At 60.6% G+C, this 14,148-nt stretch overlaps 1 protein-coding gene across 6 annotated transcripts in view; it reads right to left on the reverse strand.

The window, feature by feature from the left end:
* The window catches only part of LOC142821515 (uncharacterized), a 46,193-nt gene that overhangs the window by 23,241 nt on the left and 8,804 nt on the right, over positions 1–14,148 (reverse strand). The window contains exons 2-4 of one of the 6 annotated variants that reach the window (XM_075912660.1): positions 13,013–14,047; positions 11,775–11,939; positions 187–11,360 (exon numbers count right to left, since the gene is read on the reverse strand). In XM_075912660.1, coding sequence (XP_075768775.1) covers positions 9,315–11,360; positions 11,775–11,939; positions 13,013–14,041 — 3,240 coding nt within the window. In that variant the 5' untranslated portion in view covers positions 14,042–14,047 and the 3' untranslated portion in view covers positions 187–9,314. Of the gene's footprint in view, positions 1–184; positions 11,940–13,012; positions 14,048–14,148 lie in introns of those variants that run through there. The other 5 variants (XM_075912661.1, XR_012898261.1, XM_075912659.1 and 2 more) reach the window with 5 other exon arrangements.

Genomic DNA, 14,148 nt, shown 5'->3' on the forward strand with positions numbered 1-14,148 from the left:
CAAGGAATATGCCCAAAGAAGAGCAGGGGGCAGAGGAGGAAAGCCAAGCTGAGGGGGGGCCAGAGCCCCCCCCTTTGTTCTGCCAGAACCCTGGGGAGTGGGGATGGGGCTGGCTGCAGGGAGGCAGAGTTCTGTTCCTGACTCAGGGCATCCCAGCAGGCAGTGAGGGGGTGGGGCAGGATGCTGTGAAGTGAGGGGGGTGCACTGGGGGTCAGAAGGGGATGAGCATGGTGCTAGTTCAAGGCTTGACAAACTTTTTGGACCAAGGGTCATGCTGGAAGCAGAAATGGGGTGGGGAGCAGGTCAGGGAGCCTGGGGGAACCTGTGACTAAAGCCAGACATGGCCTGGCACATCCCGTATCCCTCCCTCCTGCCCTCTGCACTCCAGGTCCCCCTCCAACTCTCATCTGATCCCCACACCCAAGGACTCCCCTGCCCTTGGCCACATGACTGCACCATGCCAAGCAGTGGGGCAGCCGTGCCAGCCAGGCTCTGAGGGAACTGGGTGCAAGGGGAGGGGCCGGGGGTGCCTCCCCGGGGAGCCTGGACAGTGGCCAGCCCTGCTCACCACACTGCCCAGGAGCAGTTCCTGCCTGGCCCTGGCCCTGGCCCAGCCAATGGGGAGCACATGCCCCCCGCTCCAGCTACCCCAATGCTAAGAGCTGGCCATGCCGGCTCAGGGGCTGCCCCATGGGCTGTGCAGGGGCTGGCAGGGAGCCTGCGGAGCCACAAACCAGACGTTCAACACCCCGGCCAGCGGTGCTGCCTGGCGCCTCCAGGAGCCTGTTGAACCAGGGGTTTCCAGTCCCAAACCAAACACATGCTTCCCTCATCCCTCCCCCCTCACCCTGCCCCCATCCCCTCACAGCTCCCCTCCCCTGCCCTCATAACTTCTGCCCCTCCCCAAGCCCCATAACACTCTGGTTTCTGCCCATCCCAAAGGAGCGTTTGCCCCAAGTCACTGGCACCTCTGGGCTGAAAGCAAACCCAGCGCCTGCAGCCAGTCCTATGGCACCGTCACGAACGATTTACTGGCCCAGAGAAGGGAATGAGAGTTACTCACAGGGCGAATGCACCAGCCAGACACACACACACGCGTGCAGTGCGCTCCTGCCTGGCCCAAGGGAATAGACGCAACTCTGGTGAGCCAGCTCCCTGTGTCCTGTAGAACCATCCCACACAGGATAGCTGCAAATCCCTCAGTTTGTTCCCATCCCTCCTCCCACCACCATCCCCCTCCCTCTCTGCCCCATGCTCAGCATCTAAGGATACGACAGAGGCATGTAGATTAGGCTACCAGGCATAGGAAAATGAAGCAGCGATTTAAATAATTGCCGCTTCATTTAAATTTACATGGCTGCCGCACTGAGCCGATCACGGTAGTCTGGACGCGCGGGTGTCGACATCAAAGGCATTTGTCGACCACCCAGGTATGCCGAGGTAGCCTACCTGGGTAGCCTAATCTATGCCTGGTAGCCTAATCTGTCCCCAGAGGCATGTAGTCTAGATGTACCCTAAGCCTGGTAGAGAGAAAGTTCTTTCTGCCCTGGCCAGTCCTTCTCTCCCCCACAGCTCACACTGATAAGAGATTTTGGGGCTGGCTCCTCTTCAAAGGGCACGTGGAGGAGGGGAGCAATGAACAGAGTCTTGTCTGGAGCTTCCTGTGTGAGGCAGGCGATGCCCCCGACACACTAGACTCTGCCATTGTGCGCAAATGCTGAGTCTACCTGGTTTTCCTCCATATATTTGTAGCACAGACTCAGGCCCCCTCATAAGGACTAAAGCAACAGAAACTTTATAACCTCTCCCCACAGCAGAGATGCAGGAAAGTTAATGCCAGTCAAATGTTTATTAAACACGTGTGGTGAGTGTTTGCAGGATGAGACCCTGAAATTTGTAGATTTGCAGTATCCAAGGGGAACGTTAGCCCTGCAGTCTGACCCCCTCTGTGACACAAGCCATTGCACTTAGCCCAGCTACCCAGGCACAAAGCTGTTTCCCCACAGAATGTTTTCTGCTAAGTTGCCCAGTTCTGAGTTGACAGTATGAGGAGATGGAGAATCCACCACTTCCTGTGGCCATTGGTTTCTGTGGCTCATCTTCGACCCTAGGAAACATTTGTGCCTCCTCTCTAGCCTGAAATTGTCTGGCTTCAGCTTCCACACTGAGCCCTAGCCACTAGACCAGTGGCTCCCAACCTTGTTTTATACAGTGGACCGGTAAAGCCATTCAGAAACCCTTGGCAGTCAGGCAAGATTTTCTTTGCATATTTTTTATGCAAATAACGACTATGCAAATGAAATGTGCCAGTCCGTGATGGATCAGAGTTTGCCAATATCTACAACATAAAAAAAAATTCAGAAGAAGGAATTCCCGTCTCGCTGTTGAGTGGGCGACTGGTGCAGGGAGGGGCATCCGCCGGGGCAGGGGCATTTGGGACTCCCTATTTAGTAACAAATATTTTTGGGGCCCAGAAGCTGATGCCCCCTATTGCTACCACTAGTCAGTCACCTCTGCCCTGTCCCCCCTGCTCAATGAGGTGGGGGAGCTGCCATTGTATCTCCCCTGCCCCGTCTGCACAACCCCTGCCCTGTGTCTCCCCTTTCCCAGCCAGGCTGCTCTTGTTCCCATAGTCACGCCCCTGCCTCCTCCCACATCCCCCTTTCCCTGCCTATGACCCCCCTCAGAGTTTTGTTCCATTGCACCTCTGCTCCCATTCACCCCATAAGTCTTCCCTGAATCCCCCCATCTCCCTTCACACCTCCTGCACCCCTCTCCTGCCCCAGCCTCACATGTCCCTGTTCCCCTCTTCAGCCCCTTGCCTATCCCCACCCCAGCGCTGGCTCCCCGGCCCTGCACACGCCCCACACCTGCTCTTCCTCCATTTAAAAGGCAGAGGTGCAATTGGGACCGGGTGTGAGCTGGGAATCAGCTGTCCAGGCTCACACTCTGTACCAGATGCTGCACCTCTTCTTTTGAAATGCCCCTCCCTTTAAAAAGCAGAGGCACAGCATCTGGGACTGGCTATGAGCCAGGATATGTGATTCCTGGTTCACCCTGTTCTCCTCCATGCCTCTGTCTCCCCTGCCACTTTCCCGATAAAAATATTTGCGCAAAATCTTGCCAATCTAGACGGAGCCCCACAGTCTGCAAGGCTGCTAGCTCAGTGATTTTGTCAGGGTACAATAGGCAGGCAACAGACTTTCTAGTGCTCTGGCATTCACCTTGGCTGTGGCTACACTGTTCTTGTGACAGAAATATGCAAATGAGGCTAAGGTGGACTATCCTGAGCCTCAGTTGCATAGCTAATGAGCCACCGTTTTTGCAGAAGAGGGTCCTGTGCCAGGAGCTGTCTACACAGCCCCTTCTTGCACAAGAAAACCCCTGGCCAGTGTAGACAGAGCTCCTGTCACTCTGGATTGATGGGGGGGGGGGGGGGCGCGGGAGCTCGGTCTCCCGCTGCCCCGCACAGGAGCTGTCTGAGGCGCGTGTGTTCCCTCGCGAGGGGACAGGGGGCGCCAGCAGGGACAGGAGCAGCCCCACTGGTGCGGGCTCCCTGGTGTCCCCCCGTGAAACACACAAGAGCCGTGGGGGAGGGGGAGCCGCGCGCAAACCCGCAACATTCTCCCCCGGGCACCCACGTGGGTCCCTGCAGCCCCAGCCCCGCCCCTCTGACCAACCAGCAAAGCGAAGGGGTCTGGGCACGTGTCAGCACCGTCACGCGCCGAGTGGGCGGGGGAGACCCCGCATGTAGACAGGCGGGAGCCGAACAGCAGCGCGCGCCGGCCCCGCCCCCCGGCACGTGGCGCTGCCTCCCCAGCCCGGCTGTGAGGAAACCCCGCCCCCCATTGTTACACGCGGGGCGGGGTTGGGGCAGCCGCCAGGCCGGACCCTCGCGAGGGGGGCGAGGGGGCGTTTGCAGGGGCCGCACCCAGCGGGGGGCGGGGCCAGAACATCGGGATGCAGGGGGCGGGGCTGGGCTCTGGGAGCACTGGTGCGGGAGGGGCCGGGGTGCAGAGTGTGGGGCAGGGGCTGGGGGGCAGGCTCCGGGCTGGGGGAGATATGGGGCGAGCGGTGCGGTACTTTCCTGCCTCCCCGCCCCCAGGCGAAAGGGGCAGTTCGGGGGAGTTTCCAAAGGGGGCTGGGTCCATTTCACACCCGTTTCCCAGGCTCCCGCCCTGCTCCGGACTCGGCTGCTCAGCCTGCCCCCCCAACTCTGCACCCAGCCCCAGAATTATCCCCCGCCCCGATTCCCCGCGCCCCAAAGGCCCTTAGCCCCGCCCCCTTCGTACCCCCCGCCGGCTCCCCTTCTCCCCAGGGGCTGCGAGGAGCGAGGGCGCCTGCAAGTCCCCGCCTGTGCCCCGCTGCTCCGCCTGACGCCCCCTGGGTCCTAGCGCCCTGCGATCCCTGGGCTCTTTGCCCCACGCGTGTCCCTGGCTGCGCGGCTGCTCCCCCCCTGCTGGCCATGGAGCTGCGGGGCGATGGCTCCTGCTCCTCTGGGTTCTTGTGGAGTCAAATTAACCTGTCCCGGGCTGTTGGAACCCCCCCCCCCCAGTTCCTCTGCCCCCCAGGACTCCCTGCTGTGGGGGTTGCTACTGGGAGCTGGTATCACACCTGCCTCCTGCCCTTTGCTGATTCTGCTGGTCACTGCACCCTGCAGCCCCTGGACAGTGCTCTGGGAGCTGGGACATTCCCACCCCAGTGGGGCCCCTCTCCCCACTCACTGGCCCAGGGGTACAGGTGGGGATGGGGGGTGTGTGCATCTGTCAGTTTCCCCTCCTGCCTCTCTCCAGCCTTTGCTCCAGGGCTGGGAGGTGCTGGGGGCTGAGACATTACCAGCCCCAGGTGCTGTTGTCCATCCCTGCCCTGCCCTGCCCCACCCCACATGTCGCTAGCCCCTAGGGCAGGGGGTGCAATGTTGCCATGGATACGGGACACTCCTGTCACAATGAGCAACCACTGCCTTTGCCCATCCCACTCAGGGGCGCCAGAACAGGAGGCCAAGGGCCCCTCCCACTGTTGAATGTGGACAGGTCTGGCCTGGCCTCTTTCTCCCCAGACCCTCCCTGACTCTCCCCATTCCCCCTGGGCTCTGCCCCCCACCCTGGCCAGAAGCTGGAGCCCTGCCCAGAGAGGAGAAGCCCTGAGGTGCCAATGCAGCTGGGGCCATCACAGGACCATCCACCTGGGGATGGGGGGGCTCAAAAGCTGCCCCTGGCTGATGGACCGGTCCTAGCAGCCCCTGTCCAGGGCACATGGAGGGTCCATGGATGCCCCCCACTGCCCAGCCAGCTCTTACTGTAACGTGAATGGGGTAAGAAACACGGGGCAGTTGTAGGGAGCCTCAGACTCCACCTGCCCTGGGCGGGGGTGTGGACATGGGCTGGGGCTGCTCATGGGCCCCCCACCAGTGTTCCCTGTAAGCTGAGCACTTCAGCAGCCACTCAGGAGAGATTCAGGTGCTGCCCAGGTGATTAGCAGAGCCTCCCCTTGCCCCCCCACCCCAGGCAGCAGCCTGTGTTTCTATGGGTGGTGCACATCTGCACCTGCCTTGGTGCACACAACAACATTTATTCTACACATAGAGAGAAACAAATTCAAGGGAACCCTCCTTCCCCCACCCCAGCAGGACACCCTGAGTGACAGACAGCCTGCTCCCTCCCCAAGCTCCACAACACTCTGGTTTCTGCCCATCCAAAAGGAGCGTTTGCCCCAAGTCACTGGCACCTCCTGGCTGAAAGCAAACCCGGCACCTGCAGCCAGTCCTATGGCACCGTCACCAGCGATTTACTGGCCCAGAGAAGGGAAGGAGAGTTACTCACAGTGAACGCAGCAGCCGGACACACGCACACGGGGCTCTCCTGCCTGGCCCAAGGGAATAGAGGCGCCTCTGATGAGCCAGCTTGGTGTGGGGCCACTGCAGATCCCTCAGTTTGTACCTAACCCTCCCCCCCTCACCAACCCCCTCCCTCTCTGGCCCACCTCCAGCATCTAAGCCCAGTAGAGAGAAAGTTCTTCCTGCCCTGGCTTGTCCTTCCCTCCCACTGATAACCTCACACTGATAAGAGGAATGTTTGGGGCACGGCTCCTCTTCTAGGGCACAAGGAGGAGGGAAGCAACCAACAGAGTCTTTTGCTCACAATTCTCCTGCCTAGCTTCTCTGGCATCTGGAGCTTCTTGTGCCAGGCAGGAGATGCCCCCTCACCCCAACAGACACACCAGGTTCTCACACTTGGCTCTGCCCCTCTCCTGGCCTTGGGCTGGTCCTGGTGTCACAACAAACCCTTGTCCGGCCCCTAAGAAACACCAAACTCTCACCCTGTGCCACAGGCACAGTCAGTCCCAGGGGGTCAGCACTGGCAGCCACCCCCCAATATTTCCCACAGCCCAGCCCGTTCCCCCGTTTCTGCCAGTGCAATGCTTGTTTTAACTGCACGGACACCCCAGGGAGCCAGCTGGCTGCTGGCCCCACATGTGCCAGTGACCAGAGAGACATGAGCTGGCATCCGCATGGGTGGTGAATTATATGGGCTCGTGGTGCCCGTGCTCCAGCAATATTTGGAGCCGGGGGCCCCGCTCCTCCAATATTTGGAGCTGGGTCTCTCCCCTGGCTCTGAATATTGCTTCTCCCCCCCAGCCCCAGAGCATCCCAGGAGGAGACTTGTAACAGGGCGCCCACAGCCCCAATGTGATGGAGCACACGGGCTCCGCCACTGGTCACGCCATGGCAAGCTGTCGCGGCAGGCTGGCCCCGCCCCTGCACCCTTGCAGCACATGCTCAGGGCATGCCGGGTATTTAAAATGCCGGCGACATGGCAGTCAAGGGCAAGGGAGTCCACCCAGGCCTGGGCCCGTGGGGTGAGCTCAAGGAAGTGCCCACTCTCCTGCCAGGACCTAGCAGGCAACCCTGCCGAGCGGACACCTAGACTCCGCAGCCCTAGAAGAAACGGCCTATGTCCCCTTGAAGGCTGGGGGGCGGCAGGGCCTGATCGCAGACTCCAGCCCCGCTGCCCCGCAAACTGGAAGGCAGAAGGTAGGGGAGGGGGAAAAATAGGGGGAAGGGGTAGGAGAGGAAGGGGCTTGTGCTGAGGGGAAGGGGGCAGGTCAGGAGAAGAAAGGGGAAGGTACCAAGAGACAGGGTAGAGGAGAAACAAATGCCAGGGGGCCAAGTGCAGACAATGAGGGAAAGGGCAGGAGGGGAGGTGTCAGTGGGAGGGGGGACAGGGTGATGCTGGGAGAGGAGAGGGGAAGGGTATTGGGGGCTGGAGGGGGAGAGGGAGGTGCTGGGAGAAGGTTTGAAAGAGGGAGTGGGCATGAGGAAGGCGGGGATGGAGCAAGGCATGTGTGAGGGCACAGGGGAATGGGGGCAGAGGGTGGTGAGGGGGTGAGCATCAAGGAAAAATAGGACAAAGTGGGCACGGGCAGTGAGGGAAGGGGGAGGCACCAGGAGGGTGCAGGTGCCAGGGGATTCTGGGGTGAAGCAGAAGGGCAGACACCTGCAGGGAGGGACCAGCACCATAGGAGAGAGGCAGGGCAGGTGTGTAGAGGGAGGTGGTAGGAGAGAGGACGAGGAGGGGTAGCTCACATGATCAGAGTGGGGCTACTGGAAGAGTGGGAACAGGGGGTAGAGAAGGGCTGGTGGAGGGGGGCAGGTCTCAGGAGGGCTGAGGGCAGTGAGAAGGGAAGGAGTCAGGACAGCAGAGGAGGATGAGGGGTTGGGGGGGGGCAGCAGGCACCAGGGGAGCTGATGGAACAAGGGAGGAGACATGGTAGCAGAGAGAAAAGGTCGAGGTTTATAAGATATTTATTAATAAGTTGGGTGCCACAGTGGCACATCCAAACAAGCCACATGACCTCAGTACTGGTGCACAACACAAAATTCATTCTGCTCATGGGAGGAAACTCTTAGACTATGTCTACACTGGAGGTTTCTTGTGCAATAACATCTTGCGCAAGGGTTCTTGTGCAAGAAGTCTTGCACAAGAACATATCCGCACTGCCATGTGCGAATTGTGCTTTTGCACAAGAGCATCCATGGCAGTGTGGACGCTCTCTTACGCAAGAAAGCGATGTCCATTTTAGCCATAGGGGTTTCTTGCGCAAGAAATCCCTGCCAAGCATCCACACTGTCCTATTGCGCAAGAGAGCTTACACCTGTTAGAAAAGAGTGTAGCTCTTGTGCAAGATGTCCTCTCTTACCACGCCGTACTGTAAATTTCCTTGCTCAAGAGCAAGCGGGCAGTGTGAATACTCTGTGGTTTCTTGCACAAGAACGGCTGTACTTGCACAAGAAGCCGCGAGTGTAGACATAGCCTCAGACAGAACACTTGCCCCAGCCTCTCCGCCCCCCCCCCCCAAGTTAATGTCCCACACGTTGGGTTAATGCAACTGTAGGATAGTTGCATGAGGGGGGTTTGGTGGGGGCCAAACTAATCCTGGTTGGTAGGAGGATGGTGGGAAAAGCCCTTGGAGAGGGGTGACATGACACTGTTTACTTCTGGTCGTGTGTCCATCTTGCCCCAAGCGTGTTACCTCCAGAGGTGTGGCTAATGAGGCACTACCAAAAATTATACAAACCTGCCACCCATGGGCACCCGTGCAGGAGGCACCTGTGCAGGAGGGGGAGCAGCGTCACACAGGCCTGCATGTCTGTGGTGAGCAGCGGTGAGCAGCTGTGTGACACACCGCACACTGACCGTCAGGGGGAGCCGTGTCACAGCACTGGATGAGCTGACGAATCCCTTTCCAACAGGTTCTTGGGCAGAAAATCTCCCCTTGCTCCTCACACCGACCTGCCCCATTGCCAGGGCTACGCCCACTGACACCCTCGCAGCACAAAGTGTCTGTGCAGACCCCACAGCTCAGCCCCTCTGCAGGCAGGAACTGAGCTCCGCCTAGGAATCCCCCTTCTGGGGCCAGGCAGCCCAGGCCCCTCGCTGCCCCCTGGGCCAAGGAGCCAGGCTGGGGCCTCACGGACCCGGACGGACAGAGCCTCCCCCCCCCCCCCGGGTTAGCCCCTGGAGTGCGGGGTCCTTGTCCCCTCCTGTCTGTGGTGGGGGGGGGGGGGTGAGCCAGGGCTCCCTAGCTGGGGGGGTGTAGGGGATCCCCCCTTTGCGGAGGGGCTTACGTCCGCCCCCCTCGGTTTTCCGGTTATCAACACCTTGACGCGACCGGTTTCGATTGGTTTGGAGAGGTGGTTGGGGGAAGGGGGTCCGGGCCCGCCCTCTCTCCGGACCCCAGCCCAGGGCCCTAAGGTCGGGGAAAATGCTCCCCCACCTAGCAGGGGGGGTCGAGACCCCTAAACTCCCCTGCCCTCAGGGTCCGCGTCCCCGCCCTGGGCTGCTTCTTCCCCCCAGGTCCCACAGGCTCACCTGGGCCCTTCCTCTGGGCCTGCCCAGGGCCTCCAATAATACTGACCGCTCGCCGGCTCGCGGGGGGGGATGCGTCTCCTCTGCGTTCCCCCCTTTGGCTGGTCCCCTCCGGCCTTTTGAGCTGCCCGCCGGTCGCAGGCAGATCACGTCACCCCCCTCGTCAGCCTCCGGCCCCTCCCAGGGCCGTCCTCCCTGTGACGTCTCTATCGCGTCTGCTCGGCCCCGCCCCCTCCCTGCGCTGCCGGCCGGCCCCGGCTCGTCACCCGGCCGGTGTGCCGGCGCCCCCGTCCCTGCACTGTCTGCCGGCCCCGGCTCGCTACCCGGCCGGTGTGCCGGCCCCCCCGTTCGGGGAGGACGGGCGGGGATCCGCTCCCCTACGGGGGGTGAGTCCTTCCCCCGTGGTCGCGGCGTCCCGGCGGTTTCCGGGAGGGGCGGGGCTACCCCGCCACACACCTTCCCCCTTAAGTCTGGTGCCATACTCGCAGTTCTGGTCTCTGTGTTTTCCGCTGACCGGGATAGCCAGTCCGCGTTCCCGTTGGCGGACCCCGGGCGGTGCACGACTCTGAATTTGTATGGCTGTAAGCTGAGGTACCATCTCAAGATCCGTGGGTTAGTGTCCTTCATCTGCTGCATCCATTGCAGCGGGGCGTGGTCCGTCACCACGGTAAATTCATCGCCTAAAAGAAAGTATCTTAGTGAATCGACAGCCCACTTGAGGGCCAATGCTTCCTTTTCAATTGTCGCATATCCCTTCTCCCGAGGGAACAGTTTGCGACTCAGATAGAGGATGGGGTGCTCCTGTCCCTCCTCCTCTTGCGTCAGTACCGCCCCTAACCCCACTTCTGACGCGTCGGTCTGCAAGGTAAAAGGTTTGTTAAAGTCGGGCTGGGCCAGCACCGGGGCCCGGACCAACCGGTCTTTCAGCTCCTGAAACGCGTCGTCGCACGCCGCGGTCCACCTCACCCTCTCGGGTTGTCCTTTCCTTGTGAGGTCTGTCAGTGGCGCGGCTACGGAGGAAAAATTCGGGATGAACCGTCTATAATAGCCCGCCAATCCCAGGAACTGCCGTACTTTCCTCTTTGTCGTCGGGGTGGGGTGTTCCCGTACCGCCTGGACCTTATCTACTAGGGGCTTCAGCTTCCCTCTCCCTACCGTGTACCCCAGATACGAAACTTCGGCCCTCCCAAATTGACATTTCTTCGGGTTGGCCGTGAGTCCCGCTTCCCTCAGTGCCCTTAATACACTCGTAACGTGCTCTAAGTGCTTCTCCCAGGACTCACTGAATATCACAATATCATCAATATAAGCCGCTGCGTAGTCCTGATGGTCCCTTAAGACCTGGTTCATGAGTCTCTGAAAGGTCGCAGCGGCCCCGTGCAGTCCGAACGGCATGTTTTTGAATTGGTACAACCCAAAGGGGGTGGCGAACGCCGTTTTCGCCTGGGCTTCGGGGGAGAGGGGGATCTGCCAATACCCTTTCGTTAAATCGAGGGTCAACAAATAGGCGGCCCTCCCCAGACGTCCCAGTAACTCATCTATCCGCGGCATGGGGTATGCATCAAATCGCGAGATCGCGTTGACTTTACGGAAGTCAATGCAGAACCTCGTTGATCCATCTGTTTTGGGCACCAAAACAATGGGACTTCGCCATTCGCTACGAGATTCCTGTATGACCCCCCACTCCAACATGGCTTGGAGTTCTTCCTTCACCGTGCCCCACAACTTCCGGGGAAGGGGGCGCATATTATCTCTTACCACTCTGCCGGGTTCAGTCTCGATCTTGTGTTGTACTAACGAGGTCTGTCCGGGTCGGCTGGTTAGTACCGTCCTGAATTGGTCGAGAAGGTGGTGCAGCTGTTCTCGCTTTGGGCCCGGGAGCTCTTCTCCGACCCGTATGCCCTCGATCCTCACCTCCGGCTCCCCCCACGGGCCCAGCTCAATGTCGGTGTCCCGAGGGTCAATCAGGAGGGCCTCCCGTGGATGCCACTTCTTTAAGAGGTTGACATGGTAAATTTGGGTTGCCCGGCGGTTCCCGTCTACCCGAACCTCATAGTCGACCGGGCCGAGTTTCCTGATTACCCGGAAGGGTCCCTGCCAGTGGGCCAGGAGCTTGGACTCCCCGCTAGGCAGCAACAGCAGAACCTGCTCGCCTGGTTCGAACTCCCTCACCTGCGCCTTTCGATCATAGTAGGCCTTCTGCCCTTCTTGCGCCTTCTCTAGGTTCGCTCGGGCCCGGCCCGCTAGGTCGTGGAGGGTCCCCCTCAGTTTCTGTACGTACTGGGCGACCCCCAAGGCAGGAGATACTGACGTTTCCCATCCCTCCTTTACGAGGTCCAGGATCCCCCGCGGTCGCCGCCCGTATAATAGCTCGAAGGGGGAGTACCCGAGCGATGCCTGCGGTACCTCTCTGACGGCGAACATCAGTGCAGGCAGCAGCTTATCCCATTCCCGGGGTTCATCTTGTGCGAACTTCCGCAGCATCCCCTTCAATGTGCGGTTGAATCGCTCCACCAGTCCATCGGTTTGGGGGTGATATACCGACGTCCGGAGCTTCCTGATCTGCAAGACCTTACACAGTTCCGTCATAACCTTCGACGTTAAATTCGTCCCCTGGTCTGTCAGTAACTCCCGGGGCAGCCCGACCCACGAGAATAGCTTAACTAACGCTTCCGCTATGGCGGGGGCGGTGGCTCTTTTCAGGGGCACGGCCTCTGGGCACCGGGTGGCGTAGTCTACGATGACCAGGATGTAATTATGTCCGCGCCCAGATTTCTCGAGCGGTCCTACCAGATCTAATGCTACCCTCTCAAAGGGGGTCCCTACCACCGGCAGGGGCACCAGGGGAGCCGGCGGGACCCGGCCCCCGGCCGTTCTTTGGCACTGGGGGCAGGAGTTACAGAAATTCTTGACCTCCTGGTACACCCCCGGCCAATAGAACCTCTGGAGTATCTTCTGTTGGGTTTTTTCCCTGCCCAGGTGCCCGGCCCACGGGTGTTCGTGGGCCAATTCCAGGACCTTCCACCGGTACGGTCTTGGGACTAACAGCTGCCACCTTTCTTCCCCAGGGAGTTCCCCCGCAGACACCCGGTACAGGCGGTCCTCTTTTACCTCAAATCGCGGCCCGTCCGGCTGATTGGGCGGGTCCCCCTCCCGTGTCTCGCTTGTAGTGCGCACCTGCTCCCAGGCCGCCCGTAGGGTGGGGTCCTCGCGTTGTTGAGTGAGGAAGTCCCCTTCTTCTACGTCCCGGCGTCCGGGCCCCTTGCTGACTCGGCCCCCCCCTCCTCTTGCTCTCCTTGGGCTACCAAGGTCCCCTGCCCAGTTTCTGGCTCCCTTTTAGGATGTCCTCCGCTATCCCACTGTCCTAGGAGTCGCTTCAGGCCGGGCCAATCCCGCCCCAGCAGGAGGGGGTATGCTAACTTAGGGCCGACGGTGACTACACAGTCTCCTTCCAACTCCCCGTCCCCTATCCGTACCCGGGTCGTAGGGTAGTAGTGAATGTCCCCGTGGACGCACCGGAGGGCTATGGGGGCACCCCGGGCCCGCCCAGGAAGTATCACGTCCCTTCGGACAATGGTTTGCCCGCATCCCGAGTCGAGGATAGCCTCCACCGGGTTCCCATTAACCCACAGTCGTTTAATTACCTGAGCTGCGCCGGCCGCCTTCCTGTCCGAGCTCCCAGCCCGCCTCTGTCCGAAGGTGCAGTCCATCAGGGTGCAGTCCCGCTTGTAGTGGCCCTCCTGGCCGCACTGATAGCAGACCACCTTCGGGGCTCCCTCGGGTGGCGGGGTGCCCGGCCTCGTTTCGGTCGCCCGGTCTCCCCTGGCCTCACCGATCGGCCGGTTCCACCGAGGGGCCAACCTCCTCGTCGGGAGGGGGCCCAAGGAACTCCCGGCGCTTTCCCCAGCCCGCTGGGCTCCCGTGGGCTTACCCGTCCCAGCCTCGCTCCTTCGGGGTTCTCTCGGTGCCCCAGCGGCTCCTTTCCCCTCAGGCCCTTCTGCGGCTAGGTAGTGTTCCATGAGGGTCACCGCTTCATCCAAGGTCTCCGGAAGGTGCTGCCGGACCCACCGCTGCCCTTCCGCGGGGAGGATGCTGACGTATTGTTCAAGTATCACGAGATCCGCCACCTGAGCCCCCGTCTTAGTCTCTGGTTCAAGCCATCTCATCCCCGCTTCCTTAACTCGTTGCGCCACCGCCCGTGGTCGCTCGCGGGAGTCGTACCTGGCCTCTCTAAACCGCCGGCGGTGAGTCTCGGGGGTCACCCCTAATTGGTCCAAAATAGCCTCTTTAACTTTATAATAACATAAGGCATCGCTGGCGGACATCCCTCGGTATGCTAGCTGGGCCGGCCCAGACAGGTAAGGTGCGAGGAGGGTGGCCCAATGCTCGGGTGGCCACTTTGCGGCGGCAGCCACCCTCTCGAACGTAACCAGAAATGCCTCGGGGTCATCTTCCGGCCCTAATTTCGTTAGCCGTATGGGCAGTTGGGTGCCGACCCCCTCTCCTCCTCCAGACCCCGCTACCGCCCCCGGTACCGTCACTGGTGCGCCTCGCGCCATCTGCTCCTGGCGCTCCTGGAGCTGGTTGAGGAGCTGTTGCAGCGCCTGCATCTGTTGCTGCTGTTGTACCTTCTGGGTCTCTGTCCACCATTCCAGAATTTTATTGGCTTCCATTGTCTCCTGGTGATCAATACTTTGTTAATCCTTTCCCTTATCCGAACCCCCTTTTCGGGGTCCACTATGCCCACATTCTCCACCACGTGTAGGGGATCCCCCCTTTG

The sequence above is a fragment of the Pelodiscus sinensis genome, chromosome 31, assembly GCF_049634645.1.
Source record: "Pelodiscus sinensis isolate JC-2024 chromosome 31, ASM4963464v1, whole genome shotgun sequence".
NCBI classification, from domain to species: domain Eukaryota; kingdom Metazoa; phylum Chordata; order Testudines; family Trionychidae; genus Pelodiscus; species Pelodiscus sinensis.